Genomic DNA, 27,061 nt, shown 5'->3' with positions numbered 1-27,061 from the left:
ACTTTTAGCTCACTGGATGAAAGTAATTATGACATCAGGCTGGAGTTCTGATGCTCAGAAGGACTCTGTTCTCTGTTTAGATTTCATTTCTGACCAGAGTCACTGAGCCAGCACAGTATCAAACATGCTACATTTACTGCTTCCAGACAATGGAGGACATAGGATTTGTGCCCTTCCCAACCTTCTCTGTGCCCCTTAGATTCATTCCTGGGTTCAGATCCACTTAAACATGTCTTGAAAATGTAGCCAGGATTAATAGTATGAGCATTTGTCACAACCGTCAGCATCTTTGCTGGTGTCATTCATTCATTACTGGACCTATTTATCATCAGCTCCAGGCCTGATGTTTTGTGGTTTGTTTTGCATTTTTACTGGCTTGCATTTCTATTGGGGGGGGGGGCGGGCACTTAATAAATTTATTGCTGTCAGGTTTTTAAAATGCCATTTCATTATTTCATGTCATTACTAGATTTGTTTCACAGGGGGGAAACTGAGGTTGAGAGGGATTAAGCAGTTCGTCCAAGTTCACACCATTAGAAGCGACAGAGCCAGAAGTCAACTTAGGTTTACTCCAACGCCAGGATTTTAACCACGATTTTATATGACCTCTCTGTGTCAGATGGGTATCTCCTTCAAGGCTGTCTTCAGATTCAACACCAAGGAGATTCCCGGATCAAATAGACCTGAATCAGATACCTGGCATCTTCACAGAACAGGAGAAATCCCGGGTCTTTTGTCAAAGAGCCACTTCCCAGGCTGTGATCAGGGAGTTTCACATCATCTCTTTCGATGGAACCCATGTTCTCAGCCCTTTGGAGAACCCTACATGGGAGGGAGACACTTCGTATTTTCTGCACAAACCACAAGACCCTCCCTTGACAGTTGAACAGGATGATCTCCACAAAGCTGACAAGATGTTTCCATGTTTGTTAAACAAGAACCATTTGTTTAGCTCAGGAGCATCTGTTGAATAAACAAGATATCTGATGTGCCATTTGCTCATTGGAAATTAACAAACCCTTTAAAAATGGCAATTTGTCAGGAGTTATATGAGGCAGAATTCATTCTCAGCAAGTGAACAAATTGAAATCTCCTTCCTAGGCTTTCTAGAATCCCCTAGAGCTAGCTGTGCAGAAAAGGTTCAGTTTGATTCTGCCATCATTAAGGAAAACACGCAGGCAGTGATGGAGGAAGAGGCGAGGGTCCTGCTACAGAGATAACAGGTCCGGGAGGACGTATCCTCCGGAACAACTGGCATGAACTATTCTCCTTCGGGGTTTTGTTTCCATTCGGAGAATGTGGGTCCCCTGGATGGGAGGCAATTTTTCTTTCTTCTTCCATGCTGTTTCCAGGAATCATCTGGTAAAACTCATCAGCCAACACTGTCCTTGCATGTGGCTTCCTGTGGGGAGGAAATGGAGAGGGGGCAGGTTTAAATTACTGCAGGAATAAAGGGGACAGGGGAAAATAATAGGAAGGACTAAGCGGCTGTCACTTCTCTCTGGGATGCAGGAGCTACGAGGACACAAGCTAATGAAGTCTGAGCATAGTTCTCTTTTTCCCATGAAACACGAGTGCTTCACAGTGTTGGTCCATCTTGACTTCGTCCTTGGATGAGCACGGTGGGCTGGTACCGGGTGGCCCAAGCATAGGGGTCAGTAAATGACTACTCAGCACGGATGCCACACCAAGCACGTCAGTGGCATTACTGAGTTATGTGCCCACAAAGCTCTGCTTGTCACTTCCATCTGCAGATGCGGGAACCATGGCTTAGGAAGAAGTGGAAGTGGAATTTACACCCACACCACCGGACAGTCCACTGACTTGATTGACCATGATGCTGCAGTGTCTCAGAGAGCCTCTGACGATGCGAGGTCCCTGGGAGGCTGGGTGGGAGGCTCAGGGCTCACAAGCCCTCCCCTGGGCTGAAGCGTACACGCATTAAGGAAGTCTTCCTGAGATGCCTGGGAAGTGCCAGCTGGTTTGAGGTTGATGTGCAGTTCTTGCTGGGTTGCAGTTCAAATTCTTTATTTAGAGGGGGTTTGCGGATGGGAGGGGCGATCGAGCCAGGCGAGTGTTCAGGCTTTATATAAGTGGGTCCCTGTTGGCCCTCATTAGAAGCTAAGGAATTAGCTGACTCTGGGCCCAGAGCAACTTGCTGCCTCATCTCCTCACATTAGCCCTCTTAGCAATTGATCTTGTAAACTTTCTGAATCAGAGAAATTAAAGATGAAAAAGGGCCCATTAAGTGGTGTTGCTCCAGCCCTGGACTAGACGGGAATGGCTCCCAGGAGAGGATTTCAGAGCATCTGGTTCAGTTTAATTGTAATCGTCCCAGAGGGTCTGACTTCCTGCTCTTCCCCTGGACAGCCCTTCCCCCGGCTGACAGATGCAGGTGTGAACCACGTCTCGGAGAACTATGCTTCCCTGGGCCGGGGCTGTGCCTCCTTATCTTGGTCTCAGTTTTCCAGGGCCTGGATGTTTTCACATGTTGCTTCTGAAATGTGCTAGAGTTTAGGAGGAATCCTTTTTTCAGGTGGGGAGAGGGTGGATGAGACAGCTGTACCTTTAGATAAAATCTGGTGATTTTACCTGTTTCTCCTCTTAGCCAGGAGACATGCCTCCAGCAGTGTCTGTGCAGGTAAAGAGGGGACGGGGCTCAGGACAGTAGCAGGGGTCAAAGACTGACCATCCACTATGAAGACCAGAAACACTGAGGAGTGACATGTGTTATGTGTTTCTAAGCCGTACTTGGAGGGTCCTATTCTTACCTCCTTTAGTTCTCACAACAACCCTTTGAGTTACATTTAATTCTCACAGCAGCACTTAGAGCTAAGTATCGTTGTTGTCCCTTTTTCAGAGATAGGGATTCTGAGGCTCAGGGAGGTCAGATGCATGTTGAGGTCACTTAGCTGGTGGGTGGTGGGGCAGGGATCAGAGAGACCAAGGTCTCCCAGACTACACAGTGTATGCCTTACTCTGCTACCCTCTTGTCACTGCCTCATCGTGAAAGGTACCAAACAAGATAGAAGTGAGAGAGAGGAAGAGGCGGAAAGGGACCAGTGCTGACTTTGAATTAAAATGGCTAACTGTCAGATCAACCAAGTTTCATTTCTTAAACTTGGAAGCCCGAGTATGTGGCATGAGCTCTCTGTGCGGGTCTCAGGTGCAGAGATCTTGGGGATGTTTGCAAATCTGTGAGCTTCTAGGCCGTGCCCCCTTCCAGGCCTAGGAAAGAGGTTATTTCATTCCTGTATCCTCTGCTTGGAGAATGATGCTGCTGAGAAGAAGGTGTTCATGACTGGTCCATGCAGTGTTATAATTGGCTAGCATTCGTTTGCTCTGCTGCCCCTCCCAACATGTCCTTGCTTGTTACTGAAGGAGATCTTTTCATTCATTCAGTTGCTTTCCTTGGCTGCTGTTGGCTGAGGGCTTGCGCTTAGCCATGGGCTGCTGGTGGTTGATTTTAGAGCCCAGGATATTATCCAGGAAAGACACGCCTAAGGTGGGGGTCTTGGTCCTGGTGCAGGTGTAGGCATGAGGTAGAGAAGCATGAGGCCACTCAGTGTCGGAATCAGAGAGAGACGTACTAGACGGGGAGCTGGAATCAGGGACAGGGCTGGGGGGCCCCATCAGGGAAGAGCTACCTGTGTCACAGTTTGTCCCCAAGTTGTCCTTAAAGGATTTGTTTGAGGGAACAGGAAACCCAGCACTTACTTTCTTCCCCTCAGTGCCTTGTGTTTCAGGGCGAGTTTGATCTGTCCCGTGTCACTCTGGGATGCACACAATGAAGGGAAGCTTTGTCAAGGTTAAGTTGTGAGATCATTTGAATCTTCTCTGTTCTCCTGGGCCACCTGAGGAAACTTGGTCAAGCCTCTTACATTCTCAGAAACTCCACATTTCCCACACTTTCAGTGTGTGGGCAGTACATGCTTTCTAGGTGTCTTCCTAGGATCAAATGACAGAAAGAAACAAGGTGCCAGGCACATCGCAGCTAAGGGACACATGTTGGTTATTTTCTCGCCTCCCTCTCTCTTTCTCCAGTGGAGAAAGGCAGCCTCCATGGCGCATCACAGCGTGTGCTTCAGAGCCATGCCCATTGGACCCAGGTTTGAATTCAAGAGTCGCAATTTATTAGCTGTGGCTTCTTGGACAAGCCACCTGCCTCGCTCCTCTGAGCCAGCAGTCCCTGGCCCATGAGATGCAGACAGAAATTAGGGGTCTTGATCACTGGTTCAGTCATGTGAGTAAGTGCCAGCTTTGCGGGAGGAAGTGGATTTCCTATGGTGGGCAAAGCAGGCAAGACCCCCCTCCCATCAGGAAACTTACAGTCTAGAGGGGAGGCGGGCGTTATTCAGAGTATTAGGTAAGATCACACACACAGTGCATTACATCCCAGGGACCATAAGAGAGCGCACACGTACCAGCCGGTGGCACGTCAGCACTGGGAAGGCTGTGGTTACCATCTTCTTCACGAGAGTCCCACACGAGTACAGCCTATTCCCTCACACACTCACCTAACTGCCTTCCAGACCCGTTTATGCACGTGAGCGCATGAAACAGATGCTGCTTTCCTAACTACTGCTTTCAGCGCCGGCCAGGTCCGGGGCAGCTGTGAGCAAGGCGTTCCTGTGAAGCGGGCTGTCTTTGTAGACTCTGTGCAGGTATGTTCGCACTACATAAGGTACCAGAAGGTGTGCCCCTAACAGTCCTGAGGCAGAGACCAGGAAACTCTGTTTTTATTCTCTTCAGAGCTAAGATACAATTAAAAATGTTACCACAGTAATTGGCAACATCCATTAACTTGATGAGAATTGCCGGAGGCAGCACATTTTCCCCCTTCTGCACGTTATTAGTCTATAAATATACCTGGTTCCTTTCTCCTTCTTCTCTAGAACTTCTACAAAACATCCTCCCAAGCTGTCTCCTTCATGCCCTTTGCCTTTTTAAATTAACTCTCCAAATTCCTCCAGTACTTCCGGTCAGTACCACATAATCTTGCATCTAATTACATGTGGCCTCGTGGCTTCTATGAGAGGCAGCTGGGGAAGCCCACAGTGCCGAGAGCTCTGGGCTCAGATGCGCAGGCCCTGGTGGGAGTCCTAGCTCTGCCTGGTGATCTTAAGTGACTTTGGCTTTGAGTTTGATCATCTGTGGGATGGGAACAATGATATCTCCCTCCTGGGACTAAGGCAGTGGAATTAGATGGTGATGATGATAATGATGGTGGTGTGGTGAAAGGCTTCTGTGGACTGCAGAGTATAGGGACTTCCTGCCCATTGATCCCCAGCAGTAACTTCATCTGCCTGTGCTCTGCATGGTCCTCTAGTCCCCATGGAGGTGCAGGGCAGGTGGATTCTGGCAGCACGAGGATGTTCAGAGAAGCCGTCTCCTGGGTGTGGGCCCTGCTGGTGATGAGTGGTACCTCGGGGCCTCCCAGCACGAGGTCCCTCTGCCTTCCACTCACTCACTTGGTTAGAAATGTCCCCCTTCAGAGAAGGGGGCAGAGCAGGATGAAGCAGGGAGGACCATAAGAGCTGTCAGGGCAAAGGGAAAGCTCCTGTGTCTCCATCCTCCTCAGCTGCAGTCACCCCACCCCAGAGAGCACTGATGGAGAGGATTCCTGGGGACCCCCAACCCCGTAGCCCTGGAAACCCCTGCAATTTGCAGACAGAAGACCTGTGCCCAGAGAGGTCAAGTGACGTATTCAAAGTCACAGCGCTGGTCAGTGAATAGACTATGACCAGGATCGCAGTCTTCACCCCAGTCCAGTGCTCTTTCTACCACATCTCCAGGGCCAGTTGTCCTTAGACACTTTCTACACAATCAGTAGGTATTCAAATGAGTGTGTGTGCAGGTGTGTGCGCATCTGTGCGTGCGTCTGCCTGCATAAGCTCTGTAAGATGCCTGGGACCTCGTGTGCACATTCTCTAAATGTGTGTATGTGCCATTCCACTTCCTCTTCGAGACCAGATGAGGAAGCTGTGATTGCTATGGAGAAGTGGAGGGGGAGAGAGGTTCACTAACTTGCTCCAGGTCACACAGCTAATTGGTGGAGAGCCAGGATTAGAATCTAGGACTGATGGCTCCAAAGTTCTCCTCTTAACCAATGGACACAGAATAGACAAGTTCCTGTCCTAAAACACCTTATGAGTTAAAAATAATACCCAGTGTTACCGGCGCAACCCCATAAGCGCTAACTGTCATCACAAACTGAGGCTTGGGAAATGTGGGGCAGTGAGATTCTTGTCCATTCCTAATTGTTTTTCTTTAACTGGTCTCTACACCTTTATCAACCTACTTCTCTCTCAAATTATGTTCTACCGCACTCTACCAATCCCGCTGCCTCTGGCCCCAGCCCTCTTGTGATTGCTGGTCTCCGTGCTGGACACATAGGAAGATCTTGGGAAGTACTTGGTTTGGGAGCCGCACGGCCATGCTGATGGGTTAGCAGGATCTGTCTTTGCCTGGTCTGTGTACCTCTCCTGTCTACTCACTTAAGGACCCAACCGTTTGTGGACTCTCACAGCAGTCTGTGCAGAAAATTCCACTATAAAAGTATGTTCCAGATCTTCTTACAAACACCTGCCTCCCTCTGTCATTCTGAGCTTCTCGAGAGCTGAAATCTTAAACATTTTTTTTTTAATGGACGTACTGGGGATTGAACCCAGGACCCCCGACAAGCTAAGCGTGCACTCTGCCACTGAGCTAAAGCATCCTCCCTGCAAGGGCTGGAACTTGTCTTACTCGTCTTGGCATCTCTCCCTTATCATCTTTCTGTACTAGACTTACAGCGGGTGCTCAGTGCGTGAGTAAGTAGAACAAATCATTTAGTTAGTGCCTCTGCTCAGATTAGACCCTGTGGTATAACCCTGGGGGTGATAGAAAGATGTCCCTTCTCAATCCAAATTTTCCTGAAAATTGTTGCCAATCAAACACCTGTCTCCTCTCTTCTTAACATGGCAGAATTTGAGTGGGTTGGGACAGCGCAGCGGGTACGACTTTTGCTCTGAGTTTGCTTTCCACTCCTCCTGAGTGGCCGTGGTGTTGGCTCCGGCCCTCAGGGGATGAGGAAGTGAGAGGATCTCCACCAAGCACCATCATTTGGGGGTCACACATGCTCTATTGCAATATTTTAAGCATATCCCATAGACTCCCCTCCAAAAAAGATAAAGCAGCATTTTGAAAATCGTAGACTTCTCTAAATAAGCCATTTATAATGATTACTTTAATACAAGTAAATGTCTAAAGAAATAGAATGAATATACCTTCAGAAACAGAAGCCTTTGTCCAGTGGTGTAACCAATATGGCGGGGGAGGGTGTTGGAGATTTTAGTTTGCAGGAAGCAATGACAATGAACCATGTCAGGAACTCCTGACATGGAGGCTTTCCACAGCCTTCAAGTTCTTTCTTATTCTGGCTCCAGAGTGTTCTCTTGTGTCTGCTGTTCGATGTTCTCCCCACAGCATGCCTGTTTGCACCACCAGGCCTTGCACCATATCACCCTTCTCTTCTCCCTGACTTTCTAGTCCCACACATTCTTTAAGCCTGGTTCTCTTCTTCCCACCTCTGTGAAACCCAGCCTGGTCTACCGTGCCTTTCCAACAAGACTGCAAGTTCTTTGAAGGCCCCTTTGTGTGTCACCCCATTAATACCGATTAAAGGTACTCTTAGGAGATAGGGAGTGGGGTCTGAGAATGGCAGTTCCAAAATCAACTGGCTGGGAACAAGGGGTCTGCCTGTTCTCTGTAAGCACTCTACAAATGTGGCAATGAGCTTGGTCTGTTTAATAGGATTCATAGGTCTTCTGTGAGCAAACTTTTTAAAGCTGTGTCTTATAATATGGTCCTGTTCACTAAAGCTATGCTAGGCTGTAGTCCCCACATCCACAGCAAACAAATGGGCCATGTGGCAGGCTGTCCGGTGGCTCCCCGGGTGCTCACGCATGGCAGGGATTCAGTAAGTACCCGCCAAGGGATTACTGGTCATATTCCTAGCAGACCAGTTATTTAGTTGCACTTAGGTAAAGCCTCATGGATTGTCACTACATTAGCACAATCACAAAATCCCCATGACCGAAGTTCAGCTTCAGATTGCTACTGCCAGCTTGTAGCATGGTGGTGGCTACAGTTCACTGAGATTCTTCAGTTGAGTTCAAACTCCTTGTCTGTTGTGAGTGACCTCTTGACGTGTATATGGCTGGTCCTGAAAATAGTTCGTGTGATTGCTGAATTTCATTCTCGCCAACTAGAATTTAGAAAGATATTAAGCTAGGACATATTGTTTCTTTCTTCCTTTTTAATTTTTTTTAAATACTGCTCCCTTGGTGGGAAATGTTATACTTAGGACCCTGTATAAACCCATGTCTTTGTGTGTATCTTGAAGTTCCATGAAATAATGCTTACTCAGCCACATGAGGTGCTCTCTAATATTGCCTATTCCATTCTATTTTATAAAAAATAATAATTGGGGTTGTGATCCACTAGATGTATTTTATGACCCACTACTAGTTCACAGCCCATAATTTGAGAGACACTGATGTTATAGTCAGAGGCTCTTTTAATTTGCTGGGAGAACCAGGATGCTGAAGGGACAGTCACTAACACAAGTGTCACGAGAAGGCCCAGCACAAGCTCAGCAGCTTTTAGGGGGGATGATGGTAATGATTCTGTGTTGGCTAGAAACGGTAACTAACTTAAGCTAGCTTACTTAAAGAGAGAGAGAGAGAGAAAATTATTAGCATCTCAGAAAAGAAATGCATTTAGACCTCACGAAGGACCCTACCCCGGAATCTCACAGCGTGCTTTCTTTCTTTCTTTTCTGTTTGCTTCTCTCTCTTTCTGGAAGAACGGTTACGGGTGTGCAAGCCAGGTTGCTCCATGTCTCATGCTGCAGTTTCTCAAAGCAATCCTCAAGCCTGCAAAACAAATACCTTTGACCCAGCTTGGGTCAGGGCTCTAGTCCAGTCTAGTCAGCCGTAGACAAGGGACAGAGGGTTCCGACATGGGCATGGGGTCTGCACTTGCAAGGCGGTGCATCTGGAAGGAGCCAGCAGCTGACCGAGGCAGGGGTCATTTGTGATTTAGGAGGAAAGCACCCAAAGTGCCCACTAGAGGAGCCATGTTCATCTGAGCTGAACATGATCCCTGGGTTTTTGCTGTCCTAGCATTTTCACAGGATGATCACATTTGTCAAGCAAATCACAGATGACTGTGTCTGACAGATCCAATATTGCTTTGAGGATAAATGGTGAAAATAACAACATAATAATGGAAAATGAAGACTTTATTTACTTAATTGCCTGGAGATTAATTAAATGAATGAAATCTGTTTCACCATATTATGGAGCTATTTTCAACATTTATCCTAAACATACTGCTGGGGTTATTCCTGTTCTCATTTGTATATTCATCTACTCAACCGATATTTAATAACACAGAGCAAGGCGCAGTGCTGGGCACTAGTGGAAATGATTTAATCAGATCTAGAGCCTGTCTTTAAAGATAGTACAATGAAGAAGGAGAGAAAAATTCAGGGACAGAAATGACTAATGGCGGAGTAAAGCAGACTAGGCTGGAATTCAGGCTCCATCCCTTTCTCATGCTGTACCAATGATTAGGCAATTGGAAATCTCCACATTTTCACTTCCTCATCTGAAAGCAAAATTATACTATTGATTTCAAAAGTTCAAGGATTAAGTGAGCTAACGTATTAAATTGATAATAAAATTCTTGGTGCGTTAGATGCTCGATAAGTATTTGTTACACTGAATGTGAGCCCCGTAACGGTAAAGCACTGGGTCGTGTAGGTGTTGCCACATGCCTCTCTCTATTCGAAATGTTTACACGCGTTTTGTTCATTTAGTTCTCATAACAGCAACAAGAAGAGTGCCAATAATTATCTCCCCAGTGCATAGATGAGAAAAATGCAGCAAGGAGAGGTCAAGCCAGTTGTCCGTGATCCCACAATGAGTAAGTGATGGAACCTAGACTCTATCTCGGAGTGTCTGACTCCAGAATCTGTGTTCTTAACTCCCCACTGATCCGGAAAAAGGAGAGGTTGTTTCAGGTTGCTTTGTGAAGGTTGTGTTTCAAGCACTAGTGAGTGATTCTCAGCTCTGACTGCACATCCTTATCACCCCGGAGCATCTGAAAGCTGTTGATTCCTGGATTATACTCCAGGCTAGTGGTTCTCAAGAGCGTGATCTCTGACCACCACCACCATCATCATCTCATTTACGTGTTTGCCAAGAATGCAAATTCTTGGGCCCCCACCTCTGACTTCCCAAGTCTGAATCTCTGAGGGTGGAGCCCAGCGTCTGTGTTTTGACAAAAAGATTCTGGCATTACTAAATGTGAGAGGACTCTTGGTCCAGGCGCATGAAATCAGAACTTCTGGGATTAGGGCCTCTGTATTGATATTTAGTATTTTTAGAAAGTTGCCCATGGAGTTATAATATTTGGCCAGGGTCAGGAAGCCTTCATGGAAAGTGAGGGTTGAGCTGGGCTGTAAGCCAGGAATACTCAGAGTGAGAGAGAAGGAATATTCCAGATGGAGGGGCAGCTTGAGCCGAGACTTCCAGGGGGAGAATGTGGCATGAACTGAAGAAATATGTTGAGATAAGATGATTTTGTAATTTAACTGCCTAATGAATCAGTTTGTAAAGCATTTGACCTTGGACTTTATCAGTATTTTACCTTCAATACATCCCTCATGCGTACTCCAAGGTCCAGTTTTATTATTTCTGGGAGAGGTTTTGCTCTGAAATTCACATCCCCAAGGAGAGAAAAACACACAGGAGTGTAGCCCTGCCATCCCAGCCTCCTGGCGGCCACATGTGCTAGGAAGAGGCCTGCCTGAAGTTCCAGCTTGAATTCTAGGACCACGTGACACAAGCCAGCTGTGTGTCTTTGCACAGTTGCGTGAAGCTCGGTGTCCTGATCTACTCAGTGAAGGGGTTGGACCAGATCGAGCTGTTCCAAACTTGCTGCGTCCAGCTGTCTTGGGCACTGTTGTGTCTGAGTGAGCCGTTCGTGGTTTCTGACAAGTTCCTGTTTGACCTACTTCCCGGGTTAGGACTTGGAGACCGTGTTTGAACAGAGGGTTCAATTGCTAAAAATAAGTTTGAGAGTCGCTTGGGCTTTTTCAGGTACTTCCGTCAGTGACACCTGCACTTCCGTCAGTAACGTCTGTGAGTGTGGTTCCACGAGCCGGTTTCAGTTTCTTCCCTGGAGGTTTGGCTGTCGCTCCTTACGTCCTTCTGTTCCCTGTGTCCATGGTCCTTGCTCAGAACTCAGAAGGGCTCTGAATTGTGGAGAATAATCCCCACCCTTCCTCTCAGTTTCACCTGACCCTTGCGGGCTGACGCTGAGCTTGGTAATCGTTATGAGATTGAATCTCCCCAGGAGGGAACTGCCTCACACTTTATTCAAGTCTGTGTAGTATTTTTGTCCCCCTTGTCAGCACCAGTTGAGCCATCCACGTGATAAACGTGATCTGGGACACAGGTAGGAAAGTGAGATCTCTTCTGAGCATCAGAGAAGTTTTCTTTGAGAACCAAACGTGATTTCGAGGCTTACACAAGACCTTACGGAGTCTGTCTGACTAAATGAAAGTGTTGTAATCATTCATTTGACACATATTGATTGATTGATTACCACATGCCAAATACTGTGATAGAAATGTTGGTATAAGAACCAGCAGAAGCTGGTGAGGTCAAGGGTTGTGTCCCATAGGCAAAAAGCAAAGGCACTTTCTTCCGCAAAATATGATGCGGAGTTTGCACAAAGTTTGATCCTAGTTCCTTTCTTGAGGAAGACTGGAAAGACCTACAGGAAAAGAATAGTTTTTCCCCCGATCACTGGTGTTCGGTTTCAGAAACTTGTAGTAGAAAAATTCACCACTGAGGAATTTTAAAATCTTCATAAGGGCTTTCATAGATTCATATCTGTACTTGGTACCTTAACTCTCTTTTGTTTTATTAAATTTTCTTTTACAGCCAGTGAATTAAAACCAGGAATAAAACATAACAAAATAAAGGCATTATTGATGGCTTGTTTTTGTTTTGCATTAGTAGTAATAGGCACTGATACCATTTCTCTTTGCAATCAGATACTTTCTAGCAACTTTCAAGGAATTTCCTTTCATGTAACTTCAATGGGATGCTTGCAAATTCATTTTCATTTTGGTGCAAACGTTAAGCACAAGGACCTCGATCTGTGCCATGGCTGGTTCTGCGATAGATATGGTTTCTAGCCCTCTGGTCCACTCTGGCGCTATATTGATCCTGGAAACGTGGAGGAGCTTGGATGCTTGAGATGCAAGAAGTGTCAGGGCATTATTACCCTGCGTGGCATATCTGAGCAGGCACGCCTCTCACCCCCTCCCATAGACTCATGACAGTTTCACAGTCCCTCTTACACGCATCTCGGTTTATCCCATCCTCAGAGACTTGGAAAAAGGAGTCAAGCCCAAGCCCCAGATTTTCCTTTTTTCAACTTAAGGCTTCTTGGCAAAAATTTCCATCCATTACTCCCCTACTATCAGCCCAACCTCCTTTTTCTCTTCCCAACATTTCCTTCTTACTGATTAGCACCAATGTGAGTGATGCCCAGTTTATGTATTCTAGAGCTAAATTTTCTGAGATATTGACTATGGATACACACTGTGTTTATATTTCCTACAATGCTCCTGTAAAAGGCTTACATATACAGGGAGAGGAGGCAACAGGGCACGATGGTTATGATCCTTAACTCTGGAGAAGGATTGGGTTCAAACCCCATCCCTCCTCTCAGGAGAGGCAGCTTACAGGGGAGGTTAAGCTCCTAACTCAAAGCCAAACTGCAAGCTGGTTTGAGCCCCAGATTTGCTGTTTCGTAGCTGTGTGACTTTTAGGAAGTTGCTTAAACTTTCAACGCCTAATTGCACTCTTTTAACAGATGGGAAAAGAATGGCTCCAGACACATTGGATTGTTGTGCAGATAATATGAGATCAGCATTTACATGTAGAATAGTGTCTGACATACATACAGAACTCTCAGTATCTGTGAGTTATTATCGTGTGACTTTAGGCACGTTGCTTAATCTCTCTTTTGTTTTTAATTGAAATATAGTTGATTTACAATGTTGTGTTAGTTTCTGGTGTGGAGCAAAGTGATTTAACTCTTATTATCCCCATTTTACTAAAGATGAGAATTAGACAAACACACCCTTCCTCAAAGACTCATTTGGGAGATTAAGACAATACTTATAAAACACCGAACACGATGCCTGAAATGTGAATCGTCTCGACGTCCACTAGCATCTATCATGATTACCACGTGCGTTTTCCAGAACATTTCCACAAGTTTACCTTTTGCAACTTTGGCCCCACATCAAAAAGAACCACAGAATGTCTGCATCTGTATTACTTTGCTTGCTGTATTTGTGTGCACTCTTCATGCGTTAGGTTTTTAGAAGTGGGGACTTCTCAGGGCTCTAGGATTACAGACCTGACTGCTTCCACCTGGTGAATGTCACATGGTTCTCTGGTGAGATGCCGTGGTCCAGAAGAGCAGGAGTTCAAGAGCTCATGGGCATCTCAGCAGTGTTAGGACGAGGTGAGGAAGTGAGCGCTCTGCATGCTGATTTTTGCTGCCCTGTTAGCAGGGGAGACACAGAGTTTAGGCATTAATTGCGTGCGTGCAGGTGAGGCAGTGGTTCTCAGCTGGGGGCGGTTCTGCCTCTAGGGCATAGTAGGCACTGCCTAGAGGCAGTTTTCATCATCAGAACTGCAGGGATGCTACTGCATCTAGCAGAGGCCAGGGCTGCTGCTAAATACCCTGCAATGCGTAGCTCAGCCCCCACAGTGAAGAATTACGTAGCCCCCAAGTGTCAGCAGTTCCGTTGTTGGGAGCCTCTAGGCCGGTGCCGGCAGTGCTGCAGAAAGCCGGTGGTGGCATCCCTCTGTGTGTGGAACAAGGGCAAGGGCATTCTCCTTGCCCTCAGCACCCGAGATCTTTTGCTCCACCTCTGGCCAGCTGAGCAGCTTAATCTCTTCCCCTCTGGATCCAGGGACAGAGCAAGTTTGAAGTACAAGTCTCTTACCCCATCACTTCATCTGAAGGTGTGTCTAACCCTGAGTTGCCTGTGGTAGTAAATGATGGAGGGAGAGAGTTAGGGTCTCTGTCCTTAGGAAGCTCACCCACTGTCTGATGAACTAGTTGTATATTAATGACTCATCATATTTGTCACTGATGTCTTAAGCAAATAAATATGCAAACGCATTCATAAAGGTGCACCGTGGGCTTCTGCGGATGAACAAGCTGCAAAGCTGGACCAGGACGGAGAAACAAATTTCATTCATCAAGGCTCCCCAGAGAAACAGAAGCAGTAGGATAAACAACGGATACACGTACAACCACTCTGAACCCACATAAACATTCTGTTTTTCATCTTTAGTACAGTATTCAATAAATTATATGAGCTATTCAATACCTTATTTTAAAATGGGTTTTGTGTTGGATGATTCTGACTGCCTTGTAGGCTAATGTAAGTGTTCTGAGCACATGTAAGGCAGACTAGGAGAAGCTCTGATCTTCAGTATCTTAGGTGTATGAATGAATTTCAACTTGGAACATTTTCGCCTAACGATGGGTTCATCGGAACACGACCCCAGTGCAAGCTGAGGAAGATCTGTACTGTGGAGCTCAATTTGCTAATTATTTGTTGAGGACTTTTGCCTCTATGTTCATCAAGGATGTTGATCTGTAATTTTCTTTTCTTGTAGTGTCCTTTTCTGGCTTTGGTATTAGGGTGATGCTGGCCTCATAACGCGAGTTTGGAAGTGTTTCTTCCTCTCCTAATTTTTTGGAAGAGTTTGAGAAAGACTGGTATTTGTTCTTCTTTAAATGATTGTTAGAATTCACTATTGAAGCCATCTAGCCCTGGACTTCTCTTTGTTGGAAGGGTTTTGATTACTGATTCAGTCTCCTTACTAGTAACTGATCTGTTCAGATTCTCAGTTTCTTCATGATTCAGTCTTGGTAGATCGTGTATTTCTAGGAATTCATCTGTTTCTTCTGTGTTGTCCAGTATGCTGTCTTATAATTGTTCATTGTAGTCTCTGACGAGCCTTTTGCATTTTGTGGTGTCAGTTGTAGTGTTTCTCCTTTCATTTATAATTTTACTTATTTGAGTCTTCTTTCTTTTTTGTCTTGGTAAATCTAGCTGAAGGTTAGTCTATTTTGATATCCCCCCCCCCCCGAAAAAGCCCTTAGTTTCATCGATCTTTTATATTGTCTTTCTAATCTCTATTTTATTCATTTCTGCTCTGATCTTTATCACTAAATTCCTTCTAATGATTTTAGGCTTAGTTTAATTCTTTTTTTTTTTAGTTTCTCTAGGTGTAAAGTTAGGATTGTTTATTTGAGATCTTTTTTTTTTTTTTCATATAGGCATTTGTTGACCCATAAGAGTTGCTCAGTTAGCTTCGGGATCTCTTTCAGAGAGAATTTCTCCATGGATACATTTGGTGCATCCAAGGGAGGAAAGGAGCTCAGGAGTCTCCTGTGTTGCCATGTCTCCTCCCCTGTCTGTGTGAATCTCTGTGTCTGTCTGTCTCTCTTTCCTGTGGCTCTGCTTCATATCATCTCTTGACCACTACCCTCAAATTGCCCTTTCTATCCCTGTCCCTTTTAACCTACCTGTCACAATGTCAACTCTCTTTTCTTTTTCTACATATATCCACATTACTCCTTGGGAGCTGTTCTTCTTATCAGTCTGGGAACATTTCTCCCAACAGTTCTGACCTGGTGACCAGAAAGGGAAGGCAGTTTCTCCCTTCCAGCTCAGTTAGAGAATTCCTGAGGAAGTCCTTTAAACTGTCCTGGCATGTCCTGGTCACTATAGCCAATATGTCTCATGGTCACACTGGATCATGCACCATCCTGGGGGTTCAGAGGGATAGGCCACTGTATTGACCACCCTGGACAAAGCACATGGCTTGAGTTGGATAGAACAGTTCTGCAAAAGACAGAGGAGTTATAGGGGTACTAAGCCAGTGACGACCACAAGTGTCCACTCTTGGGAGCCAAGACAAAGAGAAACAAACACACAACTTAATAAAAATACAAATGCTGAACTTCCTGGAGGACCTGATTCTTGGTTTTGATCTTAAAAGATGTACACAATTTTAGATAGGTAGAAGAGAGTGAGCAATCCTGGAAGAGGGAGAAGTTTCCGTGCATATTTTATGGTGTCATTTGCCTTGTTTTAAGCTCCTAAGAGGCAAGGACCTTTCTTTTGTTACAGAACATGGTGCTCGATGACCATAGTCAGACTTAGTCATTACGGTTCCAGTTCTATCCATCCTTCCCTGCTGTTGACCTAGGATAGAAGATTAATGCCTGAGAAGCTTCTAATCCTGAGAATATCAACTTGCTCATAAAGAAACAGGGAGGCTGTGGAACAGAGAAGGTGTTCTTATTGCCCCTCTGGTGCTCTCAGCCCTGTGTGTCTGACCTCAAGTGAGTTTCACATTGGAATTTTGTCATTGTCATGGGTAGATTGGGTCGTTCATTAATTCAGTAAACACATCAGTGATACCTAATATATACTAGGCACGTAGATGCCAAGGATTTAATGATAAATAGTCAGGATCCTACTTTTTAAAAGTTCATTTCCAAGACGAAGAAGTGTAATTACATGAGGGACGTGACTGAGTCATGCAGAACTGTGGTTCTAAGACAGCTGTGTGTGAAAATCACCTGGGAGCTTTAAAAAAAATACTCGTGTCCTCATCCTATCCCCAAAGGTTTTGATTGCATTGATTTGGGGAGGGGACCCAGACATCCAGATATTTCGAAGCTCCCCCAGTGGCTCTCATGAACCACCAGGGTAGGGATGCATGGAAGCAGATAAAAGGTTCTCTGGTGAGATGAAGGATGGAGGGGCTGCTGGAGGGCTGAGGCCACCTAAGCATTAAAGGAAGGGTAAGAGCTGGAGAAGAAAAGGGGCAGGGGACAGTTGGATATAAAGGACATTGCAGACAGAAGGGAGAAGAGCCAAGAAGGCTGGGAGCTGCTCTAGATGGAAAAGTAAGCAAGTCTCTCTAGTTCTGGCCTAGTCCCTGGATCATCTTGGACAAATATCCATTTCTGTGTGCCTTGGTTTCCCATTCAGTCAAGTATAACTAATGGTACCTCCTTACCTTAGGTGTTTGCCCTTAGGATTAAATGAGGTGATGAAAAATTTAAAGGTAGTATGTCCGTGTTCATTGGGAAAAAGTAAAACATTAAAGTAAAGCCTCTTTTATTCAATGTCTTTGGGGGAAGAAATATTTTATATAAATGAACTTTTTAAGTAACTGAGGTTTAGCCATTCAAAACAATGATCATGAACGAATAAAAATCATCTTATTTTTCCTAACATATGTCATTTGCAGCCCTAGTTTCTTAAACAGAGGAAACTGATGTCATTAGACCCCTGCTTGCTGTTTTCTCTGCCTTTCGTCCCTCAGCATAGGTGTCAGATGCTGAACTGTGCTCTCGTGCAGTAATGGCCTCAGGACCAGAAGTGCAGCAGATTTCCCGTGTGGATGGTTGGGGCTTGCGCTGTCAGGTCTCTTTTCCACACGTTTTCTGTTTCTCTTGCTATCTGGGTATGAGCTGTTGATTCTCACCATTTTAAATTCTACTTTTCCTTTCTAACTTGCTGCCTCTTCCCTGTTGAGGACTGAAACACCAGAAGACGAAGCTTAGAATGAGATTTAAAATAGGAGTAAAAAGACTGTGAGTCCAGAGTCGCTGGAGAGAATGGATTGTGTGATGTCTTCTGCGCATGAATGTTTTGATGCCTGGGCTGCCTTGCACAGCGGACTCTGAGCCACTCTGGCCTGGAGACCTCATGCCCGAGACCGCTGCCTGGGCTTTGTGTGTGCGAGGCTGGGGGCTCCCGAGGGTTAGTTTGTGCGCATTCTCAGCCCCCCTTTCTCTGGCTGTTGGCCATAGACCTTTAGGGTTTCCCACCCTTACCACCTGGAGAATGGTGTTCTTGTCAGATCAGATTTTGAATGTTTGTCAGCAAACGTTTTATTGTTCATGAGGCGAGAGGTAAAAAAAAAAAAAGAGCAGATAGGATCAAACTCTGGAAGACAAGAGTGCCTGGAAGCACACAGCCAGAGAGGAGGCTACACCACCTTCCCCAGGGGGCAGAACGTGGTAGGGAATAGCACACCCTAGATGGGAGAGCCGGGGGGGGGGGGGAACGGGACGTGGTAGAAACAGTCAGGTGTCACAAGACTGCAGAGGTGGAGAACCATGGGGATGAGCAAACTTGGAAGGTGCGAGGTGGTGAATGGTCAGGGACAGAGGTTTAGACCAGCTTTTATTTTTTGATTGATATATAGTCAGTTTATAATGTTGTGTCAATTTCTGTGTATAGCGTGGTGTTTAGTCATACCTGTATTCGTTTTCATAGTCTTTTTCATCATAGGTTACTACAAGATATTGAATATAATTCTCTGTGCTACACAGTATAAACTTGTTTATCTGTTTTATATATAGTAGTTAGTATCCGCAAATCTCCAGCTCCCAATTTATCCCTTCCCACTCCTTCCCTCTGCCCCCATAACCATACGTTTGTTTTCTATGTCTCTGAGTCTGTTTCTGTTTTGTTTTGTTTATATGTGGTTTTTTTGTTTTGTTTTGTTTTGTTTTTTAGACTCCACATATGAGTGATCTCATATGGTATTTTTCTTCCTCTTTCTGGCTTACTTCACTTAGAATGACCAGCTGTACTATGGAGTGTATTGCTCTGTGGCCTTTTTTTCTTTCCTTTTTTTTTTTTTGAGAGTTCCCCACTCACTGACACCACTCCAAGACACATGAGGTGTGACCACTACAGGTGACAGCTGCTAGAGGCAGCCACACTGCAGGGGCTGAGAGTCGCCATATTCGGTGGGTCCCCACAGTGCAGGGCAGGCCCTCTTGAGAAGGTGGCTTCCCGAGCGACCACTCTGGCTGCTTCCCCACTTTGTGGTCTGCCGTCCTTGTGGTCGCTGAGCTTCTGTCTCTCCTTTCCTTCCCCAGGTCGGTGGCTGGACTGGATAAGGAGGCGGACCTGGTACACATGGAGGTGCGGACGGCAGATGGATGTGAGTGCTGTGGCCACCAGGCCAGGCCCAGGGAGATCTGCCTGCAGGTCTCCCTCCCTCCCCAATTTGCATTTTAATGGCTTGGGAAGATGAAAAGCTCTGAGCTCCATTACTGCCATATCCATCTTTATTTCCTAGAGTGGAGGAGAGGCCTCCAGTCCCAAAGGAGATGTTTCACTGAAATAAACCCTCAGGAATGAATTTTCCTGGGGATGTGAGTTAATGTGATGAATTTTGAGGCCCCTGTTAGTAATTTCCTGGCATCTTCAGTATAATTCGAATAGGGATGTCCATAGCGCATCATGGTATTTTGCATTCACTCGGTGAACTGCAGGGACTGTCAGCTTTAAAAAAATAAAACTTTATATAGTCAAGCTTACAAAAAAAAAAAAAGTAACACTGGGCAAATTATTTGCAAAACTGTTTATTCATTATTCAGTAAATATTTAGGAACGGCTTACTATGTACCAGGCGAGAGTCTCAGCCCCGGAGACAGAGTGGTGAAGACCTCTCTTGTCCCTGCAAACAAGCAGTGGAATCCAAGATTTCAAACATGTGACCCCTTTGGACATTGTGCACCTATCTACATCTTAAACAGAATTGGTCTGATAAAGTATCATTTTGCACCAACTTAAGTAGTTATAAGGGTCTTCCCTGTCCAAGTAAAAGGAAATCAACTTAAAACATATTAAGCATGTGAAAAAGACATAAAATATATGAAAATATAATTAGCATATTTTAGATCAAAAATAGAGCCAAATAATCCATAGAAATGATAGTGACCTACTAGTGCCGCAGAACAAAGCACCTGACTGGGAGTTGAGGTCCTGGATTCTGCCACCTACTAGCCGGGGGACCATGAGACCCCCTGACCTCTCTGTGCTCTGGCTTCTTATGAGCTGAGCATACTCATCCTTATCCTGCCCACGTCCTAGAGTTATGGGTTGAATGTACAAATGTAAGGAGATTCTGTTTGACCTGGATGTGGGTGTTGGGTTATCATTCAGAATACATTAAGTAAAGCCGCGTGTACTTTGTCGATGAGAAGGCTACTGCTTTTGAGACCAAGCACAGATGCATGCTAGGAACATGCACTTCGGGAAATATGTTTTATTTGCTTGATTTTTATTTTTAAAAGAGTTAGAAGACCATCAACACTTGTTACTATATGCCTGGAGCTGGGCTGAGTCTTTCCTTCCTTCCTTTCTTTGAGTTTTGAATAAATGTAATTATCTGAAGCAGACGGGGATGAAGGATGACCTATACTCTTTTTACATTTTTTTTAAACAGAAAAGCTATTTAAGATTTAGGGAGATAATGTCACATATTCAGATGCACTGATCATAAGCGTGGTGAAGCCTGAATTCGAAATTACTCTTACTGCTGAGAAAGGAAAAACCTGGCAAACTGGAGGAAGAATGAGATGGAGGGGTTTGAAGCAGATGAGCGGGAGGAGAGCAGACAGCAGCTCCAGGAGATGACCCCAGACCAGCTTTCCGGGCAACCCCTGCCTTGGCTTTGCTCCCCATGTCAAGCTTTTTAAGCTGTTTGTGTGATCTGTGGGGGCTGTAGTATTTCAGAGGTTGGAGGAACCTTTACAGGACTGTCTGACCTCCCATCTGGCGTAAGAATCCCTTCCCTCAAAACGTCTGACAGTGTGTCTTCAGGTTCTGTGAGTTCAGGCTTAAGACATCTCCTTTTCTACTGCTGGACAGCTCCATTTTAAAAATTAAAGAAAAAAAAAAAGGTAATTTCTTATATGAAGCCTAAACTCATTTTCTGCAAGTTTAGGAATTCTGGTCCACATTGGGATAAGGCCTATGTTGCAGGACTTGCTGTGAAATTTTATGAGATTAAAAATGCAAAACACATAGAAAAGTTCCTGGCCTATTGTCAAGGATTGAAGCAAGCAGACAGAAATATAGCAGGGGTAAATGTTCTGTAGCACACTGAGGTTAAAGTACAGTATGGATTAATTCTGTGTCATTTTTCAGGGTTTTTTGAAATCAGTTTTCCAGTAGTTCAGAGAATCTTCTTTCAACATAGTGAATTGGCTCTAACCCACCTTTATTTAGAAAGAGCACATAATAGACTGAATTAACCTGGGATGTTCTATTTTACATACTCTAAAGAAATGCACGACTCCTTTCTTCTGTGGTGTGTGGCGAATGCTTTCTTACACTGACACACACACACACACACACACACACACACACACATCTATATCTTTTGATCATCCGAAAATAGCATCAACCTATACTTTCTTTTCTTTTCTTTTTTCCTGATGTGATAGCTGAGACCCCAATTTTCCCAAATTTGCACAGCTGGCCTAGTGATAGAATTAAAAACTAGAACTCAGAACTCATAACACACTACAAATAGAAGGGACCTTCTGATAAAGACCATCTACATCATACTTGATGGTGAGAAAATGAATGCTTTCCCCGTAAGGGCAGGAAAAAGGCAGGGGTGTTTACTCTTAAAATATTTTTTCAGCATTATGCTGAAGGTCCTAGTCAGTGCAATAAAGGAAGAAAAATGAAATGCAATTCCTGTAGGTTGCAAAGGAAAAAAATAAAACTGCCACTATTCCCTTTGACATGATTGTCTACACAGAATATCACAAGGAAGCTCCCACAAAAGCTCCTAGAGCAAGTATGTAAGTGGAGCACAGTTGTAAGATACAACAAATTCTGTGGAAAGAGGATGATTGTTTTTAGTGAATAGTGTTTGAACACACTGGGCAATCCATGTAGGGGGGAAAATGAACTTCAACCTTTGATTTACAACTTACATGAAATTTAACTCAGGTGGATATTTATTTCTAAATGTAAAAAATAAAATTATAAAACTTTTAGAAGAAAATACAGGAGACCTTGGATTGACACCAAGAACAAAATTCACAAAATAAAGAAGTGATAAATTGGACTCCATCAAAATTTAAGTTTATTCTTCAGAAGACATAATAAAGACAGTGGGAGAAAATATTTGCAGATCATATAACCAGCAGAGGACTTATAGCCAGATCATATAAAGTATTTTCAAAACATAAGAGTAAGAAAAAACACAATTTTTTTAAATAGGGAAAAAGTTTGAATATGATATTTACGAAAGAAAATGTGAAGATGACAAATAAGTACATTTATTTGCAATATTTGGAGAAAGTGGTGCCTAGATCCTCTGAGCCCTTTTGTGACTTACATGTTTAGAAGAACAATAACAAAAATCTCTAAGAATCTTAAATCAGGAGAACTAGTGGGTCTTAGATAATTATTTTTTCTTCCTCAGACTTCCCTTCGTTGTTCCACTTTTTTTTTTTTTTTTTTTGGTCATGTTGATGAGTCTGTTTCTTAATCAGGCCATTTCAAGACCATTTACCCTGTGTTCTAGATTTGCCAATTGCTGTTTTGAGAATTACCTTCAAAGAGGTCTTGAGTGGTAAAATTCCATTTCTCTGAGTCTTCCTGGATGTTTCTCTCAGCCTGTCCCCTCCATGGTAATCCTCTGGTGAGCTGGTTCTGCCACAGCGTCCTGGAGCCACCCCAGAGGTTTGGGTTTAGATGGTCTGAAACAGGACCTGGGAGTCTGTGTGTTGGTAAGCACACATGTAGCATGATTCAGACTCAGGGACCCTGTTCAGGACCACTGCTTTGAGGGTCCCTGACCTCAGGTGGGGCTGGAGTCGCAGCTCAGGGGCAGTTATATCCTCAGTAAGCATGAAGAAACAGCCTTGGTATTGGAGGCTAGAGTTCCTCTGTTCTGAAAAACTCATGGGATTTTAGCTCCTGGGCTGTTGCAGCAATGGAAGTGAGAAGAACGTGTAAATAGAACAAATGGGTCTTTCTTTCTCTTCTAAAAAACAAAAATCAGCAAGAAATCATAATCCGTGGTAAAATGCTCTCATGAGCAAAAAGTTTTTAGACATCTAGACTTGAGATTTCTGGAATCAAAGCCTGTTTCTTGTCCCGGTGCTGTTATCAACACTCGTTCATCAGTCGCTGCGTTTCCTCACTAAGCCGAGAGAGGGCGCAGTGCTTCTTAGCCGAGCACTCTGAGCGGTCGTAAGCAATCAAATGGGCCTGGCACACAAGGTAAAATTGTTAGCCCTGCAGCCTAAACTGTAGGCTCTAGACGTGAGAATGTTGGCTCTTAAGAACTTCAGGTTATTAACCGGTGCAGTGGTTGTAAACTGTGTAACTCGGAGCCCTAGCAGAACTCTAAGAACTCAGAGGCCAAGAGGAGGGTAAGGGGGCGGCTGCCATCAGTGGGACTACCGGCCCCTTGACTTCTGTTCAGTTAGAGAAGGCACGCTAAAATCCACTTGATATATTGCAAATATAGTATCATCTTTGATAAAATGATCCCAGAATTTTAAAAAAATTAGTTGGAATAGATAAGAAATTTTCAAATTGCATCACTTTCCAAAAAGCACCAACATGTATAACAATTTGTTGTTACATAAACAGTCAGTGACAGGACGTGAACCAACAGGTGGATTCTGATCTAACTCTCAGCCTGATTTTTCCTCCCGTGGTTCAGATACCTAACGGTTAGGATCACCGGTGCTGGTGTCATATTGCCTGGCTTCAAATCCCAGCTCGGTCACCTGCTAGATGTGTGGAATTCAGGCCGATTACTTAATTGTTCTGTGCTTCAGTCTCCTCCTCTGTGAAATGGGAATGATGATAATTGTAACTCCTTACAGGGGTTGCAATAATTCTTGCATGATTCTTGCAATAATCAGTTAATGCCTGTATTTCCTGTGAGACCAGATGACAAAGCAAGCATTCAAAAATGTCACTTATACTTACCTCCTCCACCACAGAAGATCTTTTAAAGAGAACAAAAATGTCACTTATTCAGAAAGAGAAAGAGAAATGCCATATGATATCACTCATGTCTGGAATCTGTAAAAAGAAAAGAAGAAAAAGGACAATATGAACTCATCTACAAAACAGAAACAGATTCAGATGTAGTAAACAATCTTATGGTTAATGGGGAAAGGGGGTGGGAAGGGATAAATTTGGAAGTTTAAGATTTGCAAAGGTTAGCCACTATATATAAAAATAGTTTAAAAAAAAGTTTCTTCTGTATAGCACAGAGAACGATGTTCAATATCTTGTAATAACCTTAAAAAATGTCTCTTATTGTCATCATCATCTTCTTTAGCATCCTCATCATCACCACCTAGTCATCATATTGAGAATCAGTTTATTTGGCAAGTGAAGTGGAAAGGCCCCTGAATCAAGTGTCAGAAGTCTTAAAATATTCAGGATTGCTATGATTTCTAAATGTCTACAATGCTGCCAGATTCCCCACCCCCACCCCCACCTCATGCCATTAGAAGATACAGACACTAGAATTCTCCCGTGGGCAGTAAGAAGTTTTATAAAAACTCTACATCCATAAGCACAATAGGAAGGAATGGAAACTGCCTTTTCTGGTTTGTTGATTTTGTTTGTTCTTTGTACCCACCATGTCTCAAATGTCACATTAGGTATTTGCAACAATGTCAGTATCCTTTGTTTTTCACTATGCCTACAAACAGGTTAGCCCACTCCCCAGTCAAGGAAAAGGAGGCTTATGGAAGCAAAATAACTTTTCAGTTCCCTGGAATCTGCTTGTTTTCACTTATTTGCATTTGAGAGTTAATGTTGTTATTTAAAATAAATAGCTCCTGGGTATTTCTCTAAGAGAGGACCTGAAGAGCTGAATTTGCTTTTTGTTCACAAGTTTAATTCATTTTTTCAATTTCTGATAATATGTTTATTACCCAAAGGGATGGAAGTTGAGCAAATCATGGAAAGTTTTCTCTCCTCCTAGATGGCAAGAGGCATGATGTTCAGGGTAGTTTGAATATTTAATAATCTTAAAGGCAATGCATAATCACAAGTCACAATGTCATTCAATGTAACAAAAAAATGCTTTGGCTTTTAATGTAATTCAATTCAGTTTAACTGGCATTTACTGAAGCTTTATAAAGTTGGTGTGAGGAGAGACACAAAGATGACTAAGACCTTACCCCTGCTTCTAAAGAGGTGACCCTTTTGGAAAGGTTTGGCGGAGTGAGAAACACAGGACTTCATGGTGAGGTTTGCTCCTATAGATGGATGAGAAGCTTGCCTTACAGAACTCCTGGCAGAAATGCAGCCTTTTAGGATGATAAGACTCAGGGTGCCAGGTTATCTCCTTCATGCTCTTTCCACACTTCTCAGTTCTCTGATCATCCTCTATCCACCACAGATCCCAAGGCACATTCACTTGGAAGTATCCCATCTCCATCACTGGCGTGGGGATCTTCTGAGGGCAGGAACCAGTCTTACGGTCTCTGCTTTCTGGAACCTCAGGGACTGTCTGCCACCTGCAGCTTCTCTGCATACCTTGACCCAATTCAAAAGGACTGAGTCAGTCAGTCAAATATCACCCCTTTTCACCATATGAGACCCTTGGTCTACCATCTGCAAGGTGAGAAGGCCTGAGGCTGGATACGCTGGGGACATGGTACCACCTTCCCTGAAGTCCTGCTCGCAGTAGAGCTAGTTAAAATAGGGCCCAGTATTGATGAAGTTATGGAGCAGATCTCTCTATACACAGTGCAGAGAACAAAGCCTTTGACTTCTAGTTTTTGTTAAGTGGTGGAGTGACTGTGCCAGCTCTTAGAAATACATTAGAAAGGCATCTGACATTTAGAAATGCATGAATCATGAGGATGATGTGACACTCCACCACTTGGGAAATCACTCTCTGGTTTTCCCACAAGAGTATCCAAATGAGATCTTCATTCAGTCTGGTCTTTCTAGTTTTTCATTTGAGGATGTTTCAAAGGATAGGAAAGAGAAGTTCAAGAATAAGGATTAATCAAAGTCCACCCATTAACATGTAATTATACAGTGCCTTCCATGAGCTTTGCCTACCTAAACATCCATGTGCAGTTTTCAATCTCTTTTTCAGGAATTCCCTTCTCCCGTAGCACACTTCTCTGTCTGAGCTAAACACAGGGGCTGCCTCCTCCTTCAGGTCCTCCTTGATTGCTCCAGCTCAGACACACTGCTTTTTTTCTCTTGTCTGAACACCCATAGCATTTAGAAAAGTAAAGTGATGTAAGTTCAGAATATGACTTTACTGGTAGGGGCTGTGCCATCATGGTCTTTTGATTTTCCATGATCAAAAGAACCCTATTTGTTATTATTTGAACATATGAGGGATGTTGAGTGTTAAATGCCCTTCCTTCTCCCTTCATAGTGAGTAAAACGGACAAGCATTAATTGATCATTTAAATTTATTCACCAATGCACTAAGCACTTTTCATACATAATCTTATTTAATCCTGACGGCCATCCTGAGAGGCAGACACGAATTTGTTTGCACCTCCCGGAGGAAAGGCGGTGCTGCCGCTTGTTAGCCAAGGGCCATCAGCAAGGAGCAAGTCTGGGATTTGAACTCCATGCTGTTTGCCTTCTGAGGCCTTCCTCTCAAACACCACAATGTGTTCCATCAGGCATCTGGGATTATAAAAAACAAAAAAGGCCACAGTTGTTAGAAGCCTATTTGAGGATTTCAAGTTATATGATTTTCAAGTTATATGATTTTCAAGTTTTAGTTTCATTGTGGAACCTTTTCAACTGTCTCCAGTCCCGTTTAGAGATGATGTCTGAAGTCCAAATGTGAGAACTTTGACCAATAGGGAGCTTCAGCCAAATGGTGTCTCCTGCTCACCTTTGACACCCACCTTCCCCTGTGACCCTTGGTCCCTTCCACCTGGTAGTCTGGCCCACCTGACAGATCAACCCCCTCCACCGACTTTAGGTTCTCACCAGGCAGCCGATATTGTAAGCACTTATGAGCCTGTCTCTGTGTTTCGAAAAATACAGGCATTGTGACTTCTGATATATGAGCCCAGCTGAAGACTGCAGGGCCCCTGAATTTTA

General features: G+C 44.2%; 1 protein-coding gene across 1 annotated transcript in view; it reads left to right on the top strand.

The window, feature by feature from the left end:
- The window catches only part of SORCS3 (sortilin related VPS10 domain containing receptor 3), a 565,587-nt gene that overhangs the window by 397,356 nt on the left and 141,170 nt on the right, over positions 1 to 27,061 (top strand). The window contains exon 6 of the mRNA XM_074373664.1: positions 19,069 to 19,133. Coding sequence (XP_074229765.1) covers positions 19,069 to 19,133 — 65 coding nt within the window. The remainder of the gene's footprint in view (positions 1 to 19,068; positions 19,134 to 27,061) is intronic.

This window comes from Camelus bactrianus, chromosome 11, assembly GCF_048773025.1.
Source record: "Camelus bactrianus isolate YW-2024 breed Bactrian camel chromosome 11, ASM4877302v1, whole genome shotgun sequence".
NCBI classification, from domain to species: Eukaryota; Metazoa; Chordata; class Mammalia; order Artiodactyla; family Camelidae; genus Camelus; species Camelus bactrianus.
Note: the sequence above shows the minus strand (reverse complement) of the source record. Positions and strands in the feature narration are given on the sequence as shown.